Source organism: Rhinoraja longicauda, chromosome 15 (genome assembly GCF_053455715.1).
Source record: "Rhinoraja longicauda isolate Sanriku21f chromosome 15, sRhiLon1.1, whole genome shotgun sequence".
NCBI lineage: Eukaryota > Metazoa > Chordata > Chondrichthyes > Rajiformes > Arhynchobatidae > Rhinoraja > Rhinoraja longicauda.
In genome coordinates, this window is record NC_135967.1 from 30,570,585 (window position 1) to 30,589,538 (window position 18,954).

Here is an 18,954-nt window from a genome sequence, read left to right on the forward strand (position 1 = left end):
GCTTTCCAACGGTATAAGATTTATTGCCAAGAAGCATTGTTACAACAAAGAAATAATCTACCAAACACAAATTTCCTTACTTTTTGTGCTATGTTTACATTGTTAAGAACATATCGGCCAAATAAGACGGGATAGAATTTTGATGGTTTGTTAATGAAGTGCAATATTGTTAATTGCTATCCTTCATTGAGTGATTTGACTCCATCCAGCCTTGCGTGTGAGTGCTAAAGATCTCGTGATCCTGTGTACAACACTGTTCAAACTGGTATCTTTCCATCTATCAACGCTGCTGAATACATAAAACGCAGATGTTTTCATGACAATGTCATGAGGATATTTGGTTGTTGTTCTTAGAGGCATAGAGTCGTACAGCACCGAAATGGGCCCTTTGGCCCACACTGTATCCATTTTCACTAATCCTATCATTATCCCATTTTATTCCTCCCACATTTTCATTCATTCCTCCCAGATTCACTTACCCACATACTTTTCAAATGTCGATGGAAACAGGAATGACCAGGGGATCCCTCATACCAAGTTCCATACACACAACACAGGAGGTCAGGATTGAATCTGAGTTGTTGAAGCAGTGAGGCAAGGGCTCTTGCGGCTTCATCAAAGTCCGCCTATATAAATGGGTATACCTACAAAAAAAAGTAACCGATTGCTTCTGCTGTGCTTTGTGACATTTCAAGGATGGAACATGACATATCTTGCTCACTGTTTGTGTGCACATACAACCTGCCATCCTGTTCTTTTCATCATCTCTTATTCATTAATAGGAAGTACAGATTTCTGCTTGTACTGAGGTTCATTGGTGAACATTTGCAGTAGATGTGGATTTCCGGCATTTTGACCAAAACAGTGAAGGAAGGCTATTGCTCCAAATCAGCATGGACTGTGACTTCCATGCATTCTTTGTCCATCTCAGTGAGTTGGGGTTGGGGGGTAACTGATTTGGGAGGTGAGGTGCTCCTGAAGCGAAATTGGATTGCTGCGGGTAAAGTAGAGGGACTCGTTGTTTAGGACTGTCTTCCCTGAGTGTTATTGAAGCTGTAGTCATTTGCAGAATATTCCATTGCGATCTCCAAGTGTCTTTAAGATAACAGAAAGGCTATCAGACTTGGTCGTTACTTGTTGTGGAGCATCTGGACTTGCTAACACAGCTGCCCCGACAAAGGAATTTGTCATGTGTCCCCTTGAGATAATTGAGTTGGGGATGGTAGAATTTAATGGCATTGCCATTGACTGTTCAGCAGAATTGATTTGACTACTTGCGCAGGTGGTGCATGGTTTAGGTTTATTATTGTTATGTGTACTAAGGCACAGTGAATAGCTTTGTTTTGCATGCTATCCGATCAGATCAAATAATACTATACATAAATACAATCACATCAAGCTCAAATACAATCTGAGTTTAATATCAATATGAGTGGGAACTATAGGCCGGTTACTCTGACTTCAGTGGTTGGTAAGATTTTAGAGTCCATTATAATGAGGTTGCCGAGTACTTAGAAGTTCATGATGAAATAGGCCGAAGTCAGCATGGTTCTGTGAAGGGGAAATCTTGCCTGACTAATCTGCTGGAATTCTTTGATGAAGCAAATAGTTGGACAGACACAGGAGAGTCAGTGGACGTTGTTTACCCAGTTTTTCAGAAAGCCTTTGATAAGGTGCCACACGTGAGACCGTTATCGAAGATGAGAGCCCTTTGTATCAAAGGGCAGATACTAACATGGATAGCAGGTTGGCTGGATGGCAGAAGGCAAAGAATGGCAATGAAGGGGGTTTTATCTGCTTGGCTACCAGTGACTAGTGGAGTTCCGCAGGGTTCGGTGCTGGGGCCGCTATTCTTCACGTTGTATATTAATGATTTAGATGAGAGGATTGAAGGCTTTGTGGCTAAGTTTGGGGATGGGAGGACGGGCAGGTAGTGCAGAGAAAGCAGAAGGAATTCGAGACGCGGTCTCCAATTGCACGGTGGCGCAGCGGTAGAGTTGCTGCCTTACAGTCAATGCAGCGCCGGAGACTCAGGTTCGATCCTGACTACGGGCGCCGTCTGTATGGAGTTTGTACATTCTCCCCGTGACCTGCGTGGGTTTTCGCCGAGATCGGTTTCCTCCCACACTCCAAAGACGTACAGGTGTGTAGGTTAATTGGCTGGGCAAATGTAAAAATTGTCCCTAGTGTGTGTAGGATAGTGTTAATGTGCGGGGAGCACTGGGCGGTGCGGCCCCGGTGGGCCGAAGGGCCTGTTTCCATGCTGTATCTCTAAATCTAAATCTAAAAAAATCTAAAGGTTCGTACAGTGGGCAGAGAAGTGGCAGATGGAATATAGTGTAACAAAGTGTGGAGTCATGCATTTTGGCAGTAGGAATAAAGGCGTAGACTATTTTCTAAATGAGGAGAAAATCCAGAAATAGGAGGTGCAAAGGGACTTGGGAGTACTAGTGCAGGATTCCCAAAAGGTTAACCTGCACGTTGAATCATTTAATGTACGGGGATCACTGGGCGGCACGGACTTGGAGGGCCGAAAAGGCCTGTTTCCGGCTGTATATATATGATATGATATGATATGAATCGGTAGTAAAGAAGGCAAACGGAATGCGAGCATTTATTTCAACAGGGCTAGTATACAATAACAGGGATGTAATGCTGAGGCTCTAAAAGGCACAGGTCAGGCCGCATTTGGAGTATTGTGAGCAGTTTTGGGCACCAGATCTGAGGAGGGATGTGCTGGCCCTGTAGAGGGACCAGAGGTGTTTATAAGAATGATCTCAGGAATGAGTGGGTTAAAATAGGGTGAGCGTTTGACAGCACTGGGCTTGTACTCGCTGGAGTTTAGAAGAATGAGGGAGGACCTCATTGAAACGTACCAAACAGTGAAAGGCTTGGATAAAGTGGATGTGGAGAGGATGTTTCCACTAGTAGGAGAGCCTAGGACTAGAGGTCATAGCCTCAGAATTAAAGGACGTTCCTTTGGAGAGAGTTCCTTTGGAGAGACCCTTCTTCAGACTGATGTCAGGGGGGCGGGACAAAGGAAGGAAATAGGTGGAGACAGGAAGACAGTGGGAGATCTGGGAAAGGGGAGGGGAAGTGAGGGACAGAGGAACTATCTAAAGTTGGAGAAGTCAATGTTCATATCACTGGGCTGCAAGCTGCCCAGGTGAAATATGAGGTGCTGCTCCTCCAATTTCCGGTGGGACTCACTATGGCACTGGAGGAGGCCCATGACAGAAAGGTCAGACTGGGAATGGGAGGGGGAGTTAACCACAACACAGGGTTATCTACGTGTTGATTTCTTCCACTGAGTGTATTTCCATAATAGTTTAGTGCCTTCCACAGTTGGAATAGTGTGGCAGATGCCAAACACCTTTTTCGTTGGCTTCAAGTCCTTGTCTAAACCAGCTGCTCCCAAATAGGACCTACCCTTAGAGAGAAGTATGACTTCCACATTAGGCAGGAAATGGTTTTGGGTAGACTGATGGGACTGAAGGCTGATAAATCCCCAGGGCCTGATGGTCTGCATCCCAGGGTGCTTAAGGAGGTGGCTCTAGAAATAGTGGAAGCATTGGAGATCATTTTTCAATGTTCTATAGATTCAGGATCAGTTCCTGTGGATTGGAGGATAGCAAATGTTATCCCACTTTTTAAGAAAGGAAGGAGGGGAAAAACGGGTAATTATAGACCAGTTAGTCTGACATCAGTGGTGGGGAAGATGCTGGAATTATAAAAGACGAAATTGCTGAGCATTTGGATAGCAGTAACAGGATCATTCCGAGTCAGGAAGGATTTACGAAGGGGAAATCATGCTTGACAAATCTACTGGAATTTTTTGAGGATGTAACTAGGAAAATTGACAGGGGAGAGCCAGTGGATGTGGTGTACCTCGACTTTCAGAAAGCCTTCGACAAGGTCTCACATAGGAGATTAGTGGGCAAAATTAGAGCACATGGTATTGGGGGTAGGGTACTGACATGGATCGAAAATTGGTTGACAGACAGAAAGCAAAGAGTGGGGATAAATGGGTCCCTTTCGGAATGGCAGGCAGTGACCAGTGGGGTACCGCAAGGTTCGGTGCTGGGACCCCAGCTATTTACGATATACATTAATGACTTAGATGAAGGGATCAAAAGTACCATTAGCAAATTTGCAGATGATACTAAGCTGGGGGGTAGTGTGAATTGTGAGAAAGATGCAATAAGGCTGCAGGGTGACTTGGACAGGTTGTGTGAGTGGGCGGATACATGGCAGATGCAGTTTAATGTAGATAAGTGTGAGGTTATTCACTTTGGAAGTAAGAATAGAAAGGCAGATTATTATCTGAATGGTGTCAAGTTAGGAAGAGGGGATGTTCAACGAGATCTGGGTGTCCTAGTGCATCAGTCACTGAAAGGAAGCATGCAGGTACAGCAGGCAGTGAAGAAAGCCAATGGAATGTTGGCCTTCATAACAAGAGGAGTTGAGTATAGGAGCAAAGAGGTCCTTCTACAGTTGTACCGGGCCCTGGTGAGACCGCACCTGGAGTACTGTGTGCAGTTTTGGTCTCCAAATTTGAGGAAGGATATTCTTGCTATTGAGGGCGTGCAGCGTAGGTTCACTAGGTTAATTCCCGGAATGGCGGGACTGTCGTATGTTGAAAGGCTGGAGCAATTAGGCTTGTATACACTGGAATTTAGAAGGATGAGGGGGGATCCTATTGAAACATATAAGACAATTAGGGGATTGGACACATTAGAGGCAGGAAACATGTTCCCAATGTTGGGGGAGTCCAGAACAAGGGGCCACAGTTTAAGAATAAGGGGTAGGCCATTTAGAACGGAGATGAGGAAGAACTTTTTCAGTCAGAGAGTGGTGAAGGTGTGGAATTCTCTGCCTCAGAAGGCAGTGGAGGCCAGTTCGTTGGATGCTTTCAAGAGAGAGCTGGATAGAGCTCTTAAGGATAGCGGAGTGAGGGGGTATGGGGAGAAGGCAGGAACGGGGTACTGATTGAGAGTGATCAGCCATGATCGCATTGAATGGCGGTGCTGGCTCGAAGGGCTGAATGGCCTACTCCTGCACCTATTGTCTATTGTCTATTGTCTATTGTCTATTGAGATGAAAAGGAATTTCTTTAGTCAGAGGGTGGTGAATCTGTGGAATTCTTTGCCACAAAAGGCTGTGGAGGCCGTCAATGGATATTTTTAAAGCAGAGATAGATAGATTCTTGATTAGTACGGGTGTCAGGGGTTAGGAGAGAGAGATCGATCAGCCATGATTGAATGGCGAAGCAGACTTCATGTGCCGAAAGTCCTAATTCTGCTCCTATCACTTATGACCTTGTGACAATAGAAGGAGCAAAGGGCAAGAATATCGAGTGCAGAATACTGAGTGCAGAATATATTTCTCCGAATTGTAATGCAGCTGTTCCATTGACATTATTTGCATCTGAACCTCATCCAGGCTTTTTTTTAATCTCTGCCTTTGCCCTCAGGAATTCCGGCAGTAATGGCCTAAGACTAAGATGATTCGATTCCTATAATTACTACCATCTTCTTTTGTCACAGACATGGCTCTTGTTAGATGAGAGTTTTCCCATCGACTCCCACTATGTTCGGAATCATTTAGGGTAGGGCAAAAAATGCTGGTATTGCCAGTGATGTCCAGATTCTTTAAAATAATAACATTAAGAAATTGGTTAGAATTGTCCAGCCTTTCATAGAAGCAAGGGCTAAATGCAATTTCTACTTGATAAATGCTGGCGTTGTAGTATTATTAAAATGGCTTAGATAGCTGCACAGATAATTCTGGAGCATGAGTCATCAGCGCTGCATCCAGGATATTTTTAGATCCACAATCCATGTTTTATTCCGATGGACCTGGAGATGGTTTTCTCATGTGCAAAAAAATCATATTGGCTGCTGGCTTGTTTTTTAATGGTGGCGATCTTGCGAGAAGACTAGGATAGAAGACTAGGATGGCTAATCTTTTCGACTCCTCGCTGGGCTGACCGTCAGTGAGAATGGAGATGCGCCCGGAGCCTCCTCTCCTGTAGTTCTTTCCATTTTTGCCATCATTGATAATTTGATGTGGCAGCACGGCAGAGCTTTAACCTGATCTATCAGAAAACCAAAGAACTCTGAATAGAGCTGTTGGCTGCCTCAAACTTATCACAATTTTATCCCCTCTCAACATCTACATCTTCCATTTACCCTCCAGCTTATTTTATTCCCTTAATCGTATTGTGTGTTGGAACAATTATTTTTAGGAAACTATATATATATAGTTTCCTGAAAATAATGTGTGTGTATATATATATATATATATATATATATAGGTCAGTCTGAAGAAGGGTCTCGACCCGAAACGTCACCCATTCCTTCTCTCCTGAGATGCTGCCTGACCTGCTGAGTTACTCCAGCATTTTGTGAAATAAATACCTTCGATTTGTACCAGCATCTGCAGTTATTTTCTTACACTATATATATATATATATACTGATCAGCCAAAACATTATGACCACCTGTCTAATATGCTGTTGGTCCTCTGCGTGCCGCCAAAACAGCACCAACCCGCTGAGGCATGGACTCTACAAAATCCCTGAATGTGTCCTTTGGTATCTGGCACCAAAATATTAGCAGCAGATCCTTCAAGTCCTGTCAGTTGCGAGGTGGAGCCGCCGTGGATCTGACTTGTCGATCCAGCACATCCCACAAATGCTCAATCGGATTGAGACCTGGCGAATTTGGAGGCCAGGGCAACACCGTGAACACTTCATCATGTTCCTCAAACCATTCCCGAACAATGTGTGCAGTGTGGCAGGGCGCATTATCCTGCTGTAGAGGCCACTGCCATCAGGGAACACCATTGCCATGAAGGGGTGTACCTAGTCTGCAACGATGTTTAAGTAGGTGACACGTGTTAAATTGATGTCCATATGAATGGCCGGACCCAGGGTTTCCTAGCAGAACATTGCCCAGAGCATCACGCGCCCTCCACCGGCTCGTCGTCTTTCCCCAGTCGGTTCGGACCAGACGTGATAGCTTCCGTTGACTCGTGCATTGATGAGCCTTGGGCATCTAACACCCTGTCGCCGGTTTGTGGTTTGTCCCTCCTCGGCCCACTGTCGGTAGGTACTCACCACTGCTGACCCAGAGCACCTCACATGCCTTACCGTTTCAGAGATGCTCTGACCCAGTCGTCTAGCCATAACAATTTGGCTCTTGTCAAAGTCGCTCAGGTCTTTACTCCTGCCCATTTCCCCTGCATCCAACACATCAACTTCAAGAACTGACTTCACTTGCTGCCTAATATATCCCACCCCTTGACAGGTGCTATTGTACCAAGATAACCAATGTTATTCACCACCTGTCAGTGGTCATAATGTTTTAGCTGATCGGTGTATATATGCATGCATGCACGCATTTTTATACATATCTAATAGTTAATATTAATTCTGTTGGCTGATTTTGCAAATGTAGATGTTACACTGATCAGTGCTGTTCATTCATAGAAATATTGCCAGAGATCATCCCAATGTCATCCCTAGTTTTGTTATTGTTGGCTCCGGTACTTTCAAAATCATAAGCTGTTATGGATAAATGCACATTTGACAACAATCTAAATAATTGAGGTCATGTTGATTCTCTTTAAATCAGCAGATTGGAAGGGTAGCATCTGAATGCAGCAGATGTTCAACAATGTATTAGGAAGGAACTGCAAATGCTGGTTTATACCAAAGATAGACACAAAATGCTGGAGTAACTCAGCGGGTCAACAGCATCACTGGAGAAAAAGAATAAATGACGTTACAAGCAGCATTTCTGGATGGAAGGAATGGGTGACGTTTCGGGTCGAGACCCTTCTTCACACTGAAGAAGGGTTCCGACCTGTAACATTACGTATTCCTTTTCTCCAGAGATGCAGCCTGACCTGCTGAGTTACTCCAGCATTTTGTGAATAACTCCAATGTATTACACGTGTTTCTTGTATGTTGCAACAATTCTGTTATTTACAGTTTTTTTATATTTTGCATTAGGAAATACAGTTTGGTCAGGAATACAGTATGATGGGTAGAAAATGGAAATTATTTAGTTCCTTGAAATTGACTCCTTGGGTCATGCAGCGTGGATGTAAGATAGGTGAAACTGCATTTTTATACCTTTTTTAGTTAAAAATAAAATTGCCTTGTTATAGCAGTGCCTTTTTAACCCTTTGATCTCATCATTTTTCTTTTTTTTGATGACTTAGTATAATAGAAGGTTTTATTAATAATATGGTGACATAAGAGACTGCCATTGCTGGAGTCTAGATCAAAAATCAAACTGCCGGAGGAACTCACTGGGTCAGGCAGCATCTGTGGAGGGAAATGAACCATCAAAGTTTCCGAATACGAACCCTTCATCTGGACTGCGTCACTGAGTTCCTCCCCAGCAGCTTGTTTTTATATCAATGCCATTTCTAAACATTGTTTCTTCTCTATCAGGCAAGCAAAGCTCCGTTGATATCTAATGAGCAGGCGCCTGTAAAAGTAGGTCCTTTTGTGCCTGGGCAAATGGAGCCAGATGCAAGAGAGACACCATCATCACCGAATACAAACAAGGCACTTCCATCTCTACCAACGGCGGACCTAAATATACAGTCTGGCACCACAGTCCTGCGGAGAGATGCAGTGACGAAAGGAACATATCGGGGGCATGCCCTTTAGCTCCTGGAGGATATTCAACAGAAGTTGGAAGATAGTTCTTCTAGCAAAATCAAGGTGCAAATTGAATTGACACTACAATTTCCATCAGATCAGTATTGTGTGTGTTATATGAAGATGTTTTGGAAGTTGGATATGCTGTGATGTAGCATCAGACTGGAATGTTAAAGAAAAGGTCAAATTGCTCAGAGACTTTTCAGGGCCAATTTGCTTATTCATAGCCAAATGTGTTCATTCAGACATTAGCATTTGTTATTTTACTTCACAAGTACAAAAATGTAGAATGCCAAATGAGTTTTCCACAAAGAAGTGATTGCTATTTTGTTTGTGTTTATTTCCCATTGCACATTGTAACTTCTTGAAAATAACCGGCAGGACAAATATTATGCGAATATCTCGTGCAGTAATATGCTGAGTTTCATTTGGATGCTATGCAAAATATTGACATGATTAAAGTTCACCAGGGTAATTTCATTATATCACTAGTTACAGGCATGTGATCAGTGCAACACAATCTATATAAAGAGAGTTATGAGAGACTTTTCTTCCTTGTGTATGTATGTATATGTGTGTGTGTGTGTGTGTGTGTGTGTGTGTGTGTGTGTGTGTGTGTGTGAGAGAGAACACTGGTCTCATCAGAAATGTGAATTTGATGTTGGGTAAGTGACATTGAACTTAGACCTGAACTTATTTTATCCTTGTACAAATTAATGAATAATCTGATGCTGCCATTGGATGTTGTTTTCATGAAACTACTTTTTTCCCCCCCAAATACTGTGTTGTTGAACTACTGTCACTTTACTCTGCAGTTTTTGAACCAGTTCACCCATACTATGAAAGCGTATGAAATAGCCTCCAACTTAAAATAACTGGCTATGAGAAATGGTTTCTGAAAAATTAAACCACTCCATTCCTTTGTGATTTTTAAAATGGAGCTGCAGTTCCACTGCCTTGCACGTTGAATGACTTTGCGAGCTTAATGTGCAAAATATAGAAAGGAAGCAAAAAGAGACTGGGAATCTGTTTTGATGGGAATCTGTGTTATAAATGTCACCTTTTAAAACTTAATAATTCCTTTTACTTGCTGTGAGAAAGTGGACAGACTACTAATAGCTGAAATATGGTTTGGTGGTACCATTTATAATTTAATAAAAACAAAGTCTTTTAACAGCAGTGAAAGTATGCACAAAATAGTTTTCCCTTGCAGTGTTTTGAATTGTCCAAAGTTTTGCAAGTTCTCAAGACTACTACATTTTAATAAGGAACCAAGACCAAACTGTCACCTCGGTCTTAAAGGCTGAAGTCTCAGAATTCCAAATTACACTGGGGTGAAATTTCAAAGTCCATGTGAGGCACAAATACAAAAGGTTTTAAGATTGAAGAACATGCTTTGTGCTCCCAAATTCATTTGAGCAGTCTACAGTGCCTTTGATACTAAATCAAACCGTTTTGAAATTTGTGATATCTTTCAGATTGAGATATGTGACAACAATGTATTAAATTAGGTTAGTACTTAAAGGATGAAACATTAATAGCTATAGAAACAGTACATTCAATTGTGTTTTTCATTAGTGTAATTATTATGTTAGTTTCTATGATATTTTACTTGCACCAATAGCAGAAATTACAGCATGCTTTGAGTAAAGTGCCCTTTCTGTTATCCACTGCATATAGAAAGACAGTTGTTCTGAAGTTGCCACTGAACCAACAAAAAATTGATTATTTCTTTATACATTATATTTATAACACTCCAAATATAAACAAGATCATGGAAAGAAAAATCTAGTTTCTTCTGATTTTGAACCTTCCAAAAACAGAAGTAACCATATCAGGAAATCTGGGTTTGCGGTTGCATTTATGACCATTTACAATTTCAACCAAATAATTTGTACTGCAATTGGATTGTGTAGGAGGTAACTTTATATTTATTGGTAGTGAGTCTACATTTTACCACATACCTTTCATTAATAAAATGTAGCATTATGAAATTTAAGGCCTTGTGCAAAGGTTAGATAGGGCTGACCTATTGTCTATTCTATACACTGGAATTTAGAAGGATGAGAGGGGATCTTATGTTATCGAAACGTATAAGATTATTAAGGGGTTGGACATGTTAGAGGCAGGAAACATGTTCCCAATGTTGGGGGAGTCCAGAACCAAGGGCCACAGTTTAAGAATAAAGGGTAGGCCATTTAGAACGGAGATGAGAAAAAACTTTTTCAGTCAGAGAGTTGTGAATCTGTGGAATTTTCTGCCTCAGAGGGCAGTGGAGGTCAATTCTCTGAATGCATTCAAGAGAGAGCTAGATAGAGCTCTTAAGGATAGCGGAGTCAGGGGGTATGGGGAGAAGGCAGGAATTGGGTACTGATTGAGAATGATCAGCCATGATCACATTGAATGGTGGTGCTGGCTCGATGGCCCGAATGACCTACTCCTGCACCTATTGTCTATTGACTCAATTTCTAATAACTTTCATATGATAATTTTGATTATTTGAGTAACAAAACTCAATGAGCTTTCATATTTGAGAGCAGTTTTCATTACTTCTCATCCAGCTGCTATGACAAGCATGTGATCTAAATTAATTAATATAAATTGAACTGATGTCTTAAAATCAGCTCGAAGGTATCACAAAAAGCTGGTATCACAAAATGCTGGAGTAACTCAGCAGGTCAGGCAGCATCTAGGAGAGAAGGAATGGGTGACGTTTCGGCTCGAGACCCTTCTTCAGACTGCTCGCTGCTCCCCCTCTGTGATTTCTCCTGCCCTCCTACTCTACGACGATTTCTCCTCACAAAAAGCTGGAGTAAGTCAGTGGGTCAGGCAGCATCTCAGGAGAGAAGGAATGGGTGACGTTTCGGGTCGAGACCCATCTTGAAAGCAGCTTCATACTGCAGAATCTTTTTGTGTAAAGTACAATAATGTGTCCATTTGATAGTTGACAAGTAACTAGCCATCTGTGAGAATGCCACTCTAAAATTAGAATATGATAGGATCATTACTAACACTACACGCACACTGCTGATTGAATAATGGAGACAAATTCACAACATAATAGTCTACATTGAATTTTATGTCAGTGTCATTGATACTTCATTTAACAAGAACCAAATTAACACATGTGTCGGCAAGCTAATTTGTGAGTTCAATACCAAAAGTAAAATAAATAACTGATAGATTTCCACCAAATCGACATCCTTTGTGGACTTTGAAATATCTGTTAGAGCCTAGTTTGAAAATAAGAGGCTCGTTTCGATTTTTGACTCATTTGTCCATTCGTTCATCTTCCTACAGAAAAATCAGTTCAAATAAACATTTAGCTGGAGTTGGACAATATGGGAAGGTTAGATTATTAATGGAAAGGGTGTTGATAAGGCTAATCTCCCATTCCAAGTGAGCTTTTCCCATATCCTGGACTTTATATCATATCATATATATACAGCCGGAAACAGGCCTTTTCGGCCCTCCAAGTCCGTGCCGCCCAGCGATCCCCGTACATTAACACTATCCTACACCCACTAGGGACAATTTTTACATTTACCCAGCCAATTAACCTACATACCTGTACGTCTTTGGAGTGTGGGAGGAAACCGAAGATCTCGGAGAAAACCCACGCAGGTCACGGGGAGAACGTACAAACTCCTTACAGTGCAGCACCCGTAGTCAGGATCGAACCTGAGTCTCCGGCGCTGCATTCACTGTAAAGCAGCAACTCTACCGCTGCGCTACCGACTTTGATTTGCCTTCAGTCGTACAGGTCAACCTGATCAGAAACTGGACTTTTTTTGTTTAAAATTTGATTATTAAAGATCAGACAGTTGCAGATATATGGATGCTTGTTAGTCATATGGTAAGGCTCCATAGTTTGGAACATAAATGGATGATTATTTGAATTGATAATGACTCGATGTACCAGGTTTGGTGGAATATTCTCCCTAATTGAGAATGATCAGCCATGATCACATTGAATGGTGGTGCTGGCTCGAAGGGCCGAATGGCCTACTCCTGCACCTATTGTCTATAATCTCTGCTCTTCCACAAACAACTATGCAACATGAGTTGCAGTTGCATTATATGTTGGAAATACAGGTCGGCAAGTAAAATCTACTTAGTTGAAAATAAGGTGCAAATACTTTAAATCTGGACAGTTTACCTGTTAGGGTAAGTTATCTTTAATATTTAAGATATTAACTGCTTTGACCATGAAAACATAAGATATACTTTGAAGCAAGTTGGTGCATACTTAGCCAGAAAATGTTAACACTTGACCCATTAATTTAGTGCGTATATCGATACTTTGCAGTATTGAAATGTGCCAAATCAATTGGGTCAAATGTTAACATTGGCATCTCTTAATTTAATTGAAAATTCTCACACAATTTGATTATTTAATTTATCGGGTTATTTTTTCTCTTCTGAGTTGTAACTGTTGCTGCAATGCCGAGAGAATATTTTAAAGGAAAAACCTAATGATTAGAAAGGGATTCAAAACTAGTTGAATTGAGCATGATGCAATAAAATTGAATTTGTGCACACTCCTTCAAATGTTGCCTGTGTTATCTGATAACCTAATATTTGTATTTCACATTTTCTATATTAACTATATAGATATGATATATTTAGCAGTGAAACCGGGTTATTATCTCCGCAAGACCTACCTGCAATTACTTTTCCCCCTTTCATAACTTACAGAATATTTTCTTTCCTATTCACACTAGGGTTGGCTTTTTGGCCATTCACCATTTGCATTCACAGTTCAGAAATGCCCTTTGCTCTCCTTTTTTTCCCCTCATGGGTACACTATATCTCTTATGGCTACCCCCTTCTCCAACAACCCATCTACTCGATGTGAAGAATGTTCCCGACCCGCAACACCTTCTATTCATGTCCTCCAGATACGCTGCTTGACCCGATGAGTTCCTTCAGCACCTTGTTTTTCTTTGTAAATGACCATCTGCAGTTCCTTGCATCTTCGTGTTTTCTTTCTGCTACAACTCCCCTAATTCACGTCGACCCTCTATATACTATTGCGTTCAACATCAACTTTGAGCCTTATTTTTCCAGTTCTTCTCTTCCTTTCTGAATCTTACAACCGCATCCTTTTCCTCTACTTACCTTCCTTAAACTCTTCCTCTAACAGAACGAGCAAACCTGCCTACAAGAACATTGGTTTCAGTGCTGTTGAGATGCAAATCATCTGCCCTGTATCAGTCTCACCTTCCACTACTTTGGTCCTAATATCCCAGGAATCTTAAAGCCATCCCTCCAGTATTCTCTCTCCAGCTGCACATTCATCAGCGCCATCCTCCTACTTCGACACTCGCCCTTTTCCTAAGTGATTGCTTTTCGGAGATGTTAAACGATTGAAGCAACATTTTCTTTATATTCCATTTGTGCTATTTAAAAGACCCATGAACTAAAACAATCTGCATAGATACATTAAAAATAGGTGCAGGAGTAGGTCATAGACCCTTTGAGCCAGCACTGTCATTCAATGTGATCATGGTTGATCATCCGCACTCAGTACCACGTTCCTGCTTTCTCCCCATATCCCTTGATTCCGCTAGCCCTAAGAGTTCTATCTAACTCTCTTTTGAATGCATCCAGTGAATCGGCCTCCACTACCTTCTGAGGCAGAGAATTCCACAAATTCACAACTCTCTGAAGAGTTGGTCTTTGTTTGAAAGATTTATGAATGGATGGTTTTACTCTTAAGGGTTAGAATAAGTTTATTTCTTGAATGGTACACCTTACAAAAGTCGATCTCAGCAGTAATTAAAAACAGCTAATGTTTGAAAGCAAAGATTGTTCAATTATTTCTTAGAACATTTACATTGGAGAAAAGAGTACCACTATGTAGGTCTTTGTAAGTTTTGGTAGAGAATATCATTGGAGATATTAACTTTAAAAATGATGGCCCCTATTGGTATTTTTAAAACTTTGTAAAGAGACTAACATCATATTGTATGAGTTCAGGTTTACAATGTGCTCTTCTTCCTGTGTTAGTGTTTGTATTTGGTTTTTGAAAATTCAGTACGAATATGAATTGATGATTCTGAGTAATAATCTCATACTTTTGCTCTATTCCTTTTGAACTTTAAATTTGCATCATGAGAGGAAAGAAAGAAAACATAATTTACCATACACTTTTGACCTGCTTTGAATAATCAAGAAAAAAAAATCACACCCAATTAAATCCTATGAAATGTGATCAGATTTGGTCACTAACGAATTGTCTTAGCTTCAGGTTTTTGTGGGCAAAGGGGATGTTTAGGTGCAGATATGTATATTTTTTTACTGCAGTTATCCTAGCAAATGTCATCTGATAAATCAATTCCCAAAAGTCTATTTGGATGTTTACAAGGTGCCAAAAATATAAATTGCTTAAATGCAGATTTTTAGATTTAGATTTAGAGATACAGCGCGGAAACAGGCCCTTCGGCCCACCGTGTCCGCGCCGCCCAGCGATCCCCACACATTAACACTATCCTACACACACTAGGGACAATTTTTACATTTGCCCAGCCAATTAACCTACATACCTGTACGTCTTTGGAGATCATTCCAGATAAATGGGAAGCTTTACTGCCATCACCATGTGCTGACTTCGAAGCACTTCTGTTCCTTGCTATTTCACTCTTTTTCACGTTCTCACACATGCTTGCTTCCTTTTGTGTCTCCTTGTCCCTCTCTACAGCATCCCTCTGCCCCTTTGTTCCTTTCTGTTGTTGTTCCCAATCTGAGTAGTATTGGACCAGATTTTTAGAGTTGTTCAAGTGTGTTAAAAGAGCCCTGATTATGGATTTGTTTTAAAATATGTAGCAGAATTTTATTTTTTTCTAAGCGGGTTGGAGTTATAAATATTGTAATTTACAAAGCATGCAACATCTGTGTCTGGATGTAATTACAACTGTATTTGATTTTTTTAAATGCAGTGACTTAGAGTCATACAGCTCTGATCACACATGCACTTTATAATAGACTTCAATGAACAGTTTTGGCAACAAAACCTTGTGCTAAATTGTTTTTGAAATGCGTAATCTTTATGTACAGATGGAAGAAAAGACATGACCAGTGTTTTTAAAGCATCAAAAAAGTCAAATGGACAAAATTAGTTCTGTCAGACATCATGTTTTACAAATATAATTCATGGTTGCAATTTTCACTGCACATTTATGTCAAATGGAATTGTAAATTGTTTTAAATGATTTGAACAAAACTAATTGCATTCCACAATAAGTCATTGCAAAATATGAGAAAGGTGTTCTTCCATGTCTCAAAGGACATGTTAAATAGATGAATAGACCCTCCACTCCCCTTCCCATCGAAGCCAGAAATATTCTATTATATGCAAACCCAAGGCATCCTGCACAAAAGGATTGACCTTGCGCGTACACATACACACACAAATGCTCACCTTTAGTAGTTCCCGCTTTGTGCCAGGACATTAGGGGTTGAGAGGTCCAGTGGGGACAATGTAGAGTGTGGTCGAAAATTCATTAATGGGAGCATGGAAGGCATCAACAGCAAGGACTAAGTAAATAAGCTGGGGATACATGTGCTAGACTCAATAGCCGTGGGACAGGTTGATATTTTCCCCCATAAGTAGCAAGAAGCCGGCCTTGCCTTGTGAATACTTTCTGCATATATTGTGCGTGTTCAGCTACTTTGCATATGTTTTAGCAACCTGTGACCTGTACACGATGGACTTGATAGCAAGGTGAAAGAATCACTGGGCTGTGAGATGACTTGTACATCACTTTAACAAATATTTTTTTCATAGTTCTTGGTGAGGAAAGTAGTATACTTTGAAAGTATTCTGGCACAATGTTTGTTTGTGTAAAATGTTTCTATTTTGTTTCAATTATTAAATCCTTCCACCATTGAATAATTAACCATCCGTTTTTTAAGTTTAGATTTGGAGGGTGCAGAGTAGCTCTATGTTGGCAATTTGTGGATAAGCTTTCTAAATAGCAGCAGTTTTTCTGCAATACAAAATTCTATGCCAGTTTTCTCTAAATGAGTTTTACAGAGAATGTCTTGCAGCAGTGCAAAATATGACCAAAATGATTGATTCGTCAAGTTTTATTAAATATTACTCAAAGTCTTTATTTGCTGCCTGTAGTTAAATTGAGCCCCAAGTTTTCCATTCATTTAATGGTGTGAGCATTATCTTTTCATTGCTGTTGGTTGGACAGAACACTAGAACAAGATGCGTTTCCGAAGGGTATGTGTTACGCAACTTGTTTAAGATAAAAGCAAGACTGCATGCAGAGTATTGCTTCTTAAAAAAATTCTCATCAGACAAAAAATATAGACTACTAAATCAATGCTCATATGGGATGTTAATGGGGGTACAACAGAAGTTGAAAAGGAGGCAGGATGGTAGAGAGTTAGATGGCAACTGTATTTAAAAGACACTTATTCCAAATGAGTGATGCTCAATAAGCCATTCAGTTTGCCTGCTGTCAGGTTCTGATATGCCCGTTGTCAGGTTATGATATGCAGTGTAAAAAGTGAAAGCTTGATGGTTCACCCTACATCTGCTCCCTTCACTTATCGCCAGCTATCATCTATTATTGCTCTTCCAGAACACATGAAATAATTACCAAACCACAGACTACAAATGTTATGTGCACCCTATTTTGATCAGTTGAAGCATGTATGGGTTTGCTTAGATGTGCTGATAGAGATATTCATCTCATTAAATCAGTGAACAGATTTGCTCATCTGGATATTCAAGAGCATTTGGACCAAAGGTTCTGCTTGACTATCCAGTTTGCAATGCGAAAATGACCCTCTCCCTCTATCATTCCATGTGACTTTAAAAGCCTTTTACCTCAGGTTTAACTTTTTTTGTTCAGTTAGTAATGATATGTGCTGCTGTCTGGATAAAATGTGTGAAACTAAATGCAAAAAAAGAAAATCATTTTTGTATTCATTGTTTATAAAGAAATTTACTGTTTTAGAAAATTGTTCTATGCCTTTACAATATTCTGATAGTGACTGTTAATTTATGATTTTCATTTGCCATGTATTCCTTTTCAACCAAATTAATGTAACTAACTGTCTATAAATACAATTCTTGTACATTATTTGTTTCATATGTGTGATTTGATTGTCTTTCAGCAATTGTTATTTGAAGTAGCTGCTCTCCTGTGTATCACAAACATTTACACACTTTAACACCATCTGGTGCTGCCGCCCTGGATTACCAACTGGGAATGGGATAGTATTTGCTATGCATGGTCTCCGATGGTATAAACTTGATCACATGGATAGTCTGATGAAAATGTGATTAAAAATGTTTGTATGAAGTGTTTTCATTCTTTTTCTACTCAGATGATTTGTATCAATATTGAATCATGAACAGTTGTGCCACACTTCAGCAAATAATACCTGAGTAAGTGGTCAATCACACCTCTAAACACCCAATAGCATGACTCAAATTTGATTTGGATTGAGAGTTATCTTTGAGGGTGATGTTGAGATCATAATGCACCAATTCGTGGCAGCTGAAGAATGTTTAAACACCTCGATTTTAATTTATTGGAGAAATGTTGTGGATACTATTAATTAATTTCTATCCCTTTTCATTTGGCTAAGGCTTTCTCTTTGTGGCTGACTTTCTCCCCAGGATTGTTCCTGGATATTTGTGGTTAACCAAACGTTGGTGATACTTGGAGCGAGGGGTCATGGCACCAAACCTTTAAAAAAAACTAGTTAATGGGATAACCCATACACTTGGCTTTGAAGCACTATTATACATTGAATCGTAGAATAGTTGCAGCACAGGCCATTTGGCCCATTGGGTCCTTGCTGGTTTCCGACTAGAGCAAATCGCTATCTGCTACCCTCAGCCATTTGCAGAGTGGCTGAGGGTAGCAGATTTGTTTATTTATCTATCCAATTCCATCTTGAAGGCCACAATTGTACCTGCTTGCCTTCACCGCATTAGCAGACAGTCCCTCCAGATACTAAACACTGTGTGTTTACACACTACCACACTGTGTATAAAAATAGTTACTTGTCACGTCACTTAATTCTCTTCCCCTTTATGTTATAACAGTGACCTTTAGTCCGTGACCCCTCCCTCAATGGGTACAGCCTCCTACTAGATACTATGTTTAGCCACCTCTTCTTTATTTTATATACTTTTGCCATAGCCTCATCAGTGGCTAAAGAAAATAGTCCCAACCTCACTAATTCATCCATTACGTTGTAGCCTCTCCTCTCAAGAATAATTTTTATAACTTTTCTGGTCCTTGTCT

General features: G+C 40.5%; 1 protein-coding gene across 4 annotated transcripts in view; it reads left to right on the forward strand.

Moving 5' to 3' along the window:
• The window catches only part of zdhhc9 (zDHHC palmitoyltransferase 9), a 92,941-nt gene extending 74,989 nt beyond the window's left edge, over nucleotides 1-17,952 (forward strand). For 3 of the 4 annotated variants that reach the window (XM_078412408.1, XM_078412404.1, XM_078412407.1), the window contains one exon: nucleotides 8,465-17,952. In XM_078412408.1, the coding sequence (XP_078268534.1) occupies nucleotides 8,465-8,686 (222 nt within the window). In that variant the 3' untranslated portion in view covers nucleotides 8,687-17,952. Of the gene's footprint in view, nucleotides 1-8,017; nucleotides 8,121-8,464 lie in introns of all 4 variants that reach the window. The other variant, XM_078412406.1, reaches the window with a different exon arrangement.
• The last annotated feature ends 1,002 nt before the right edge of the window (nucleotides 17,953-18,954 follow it).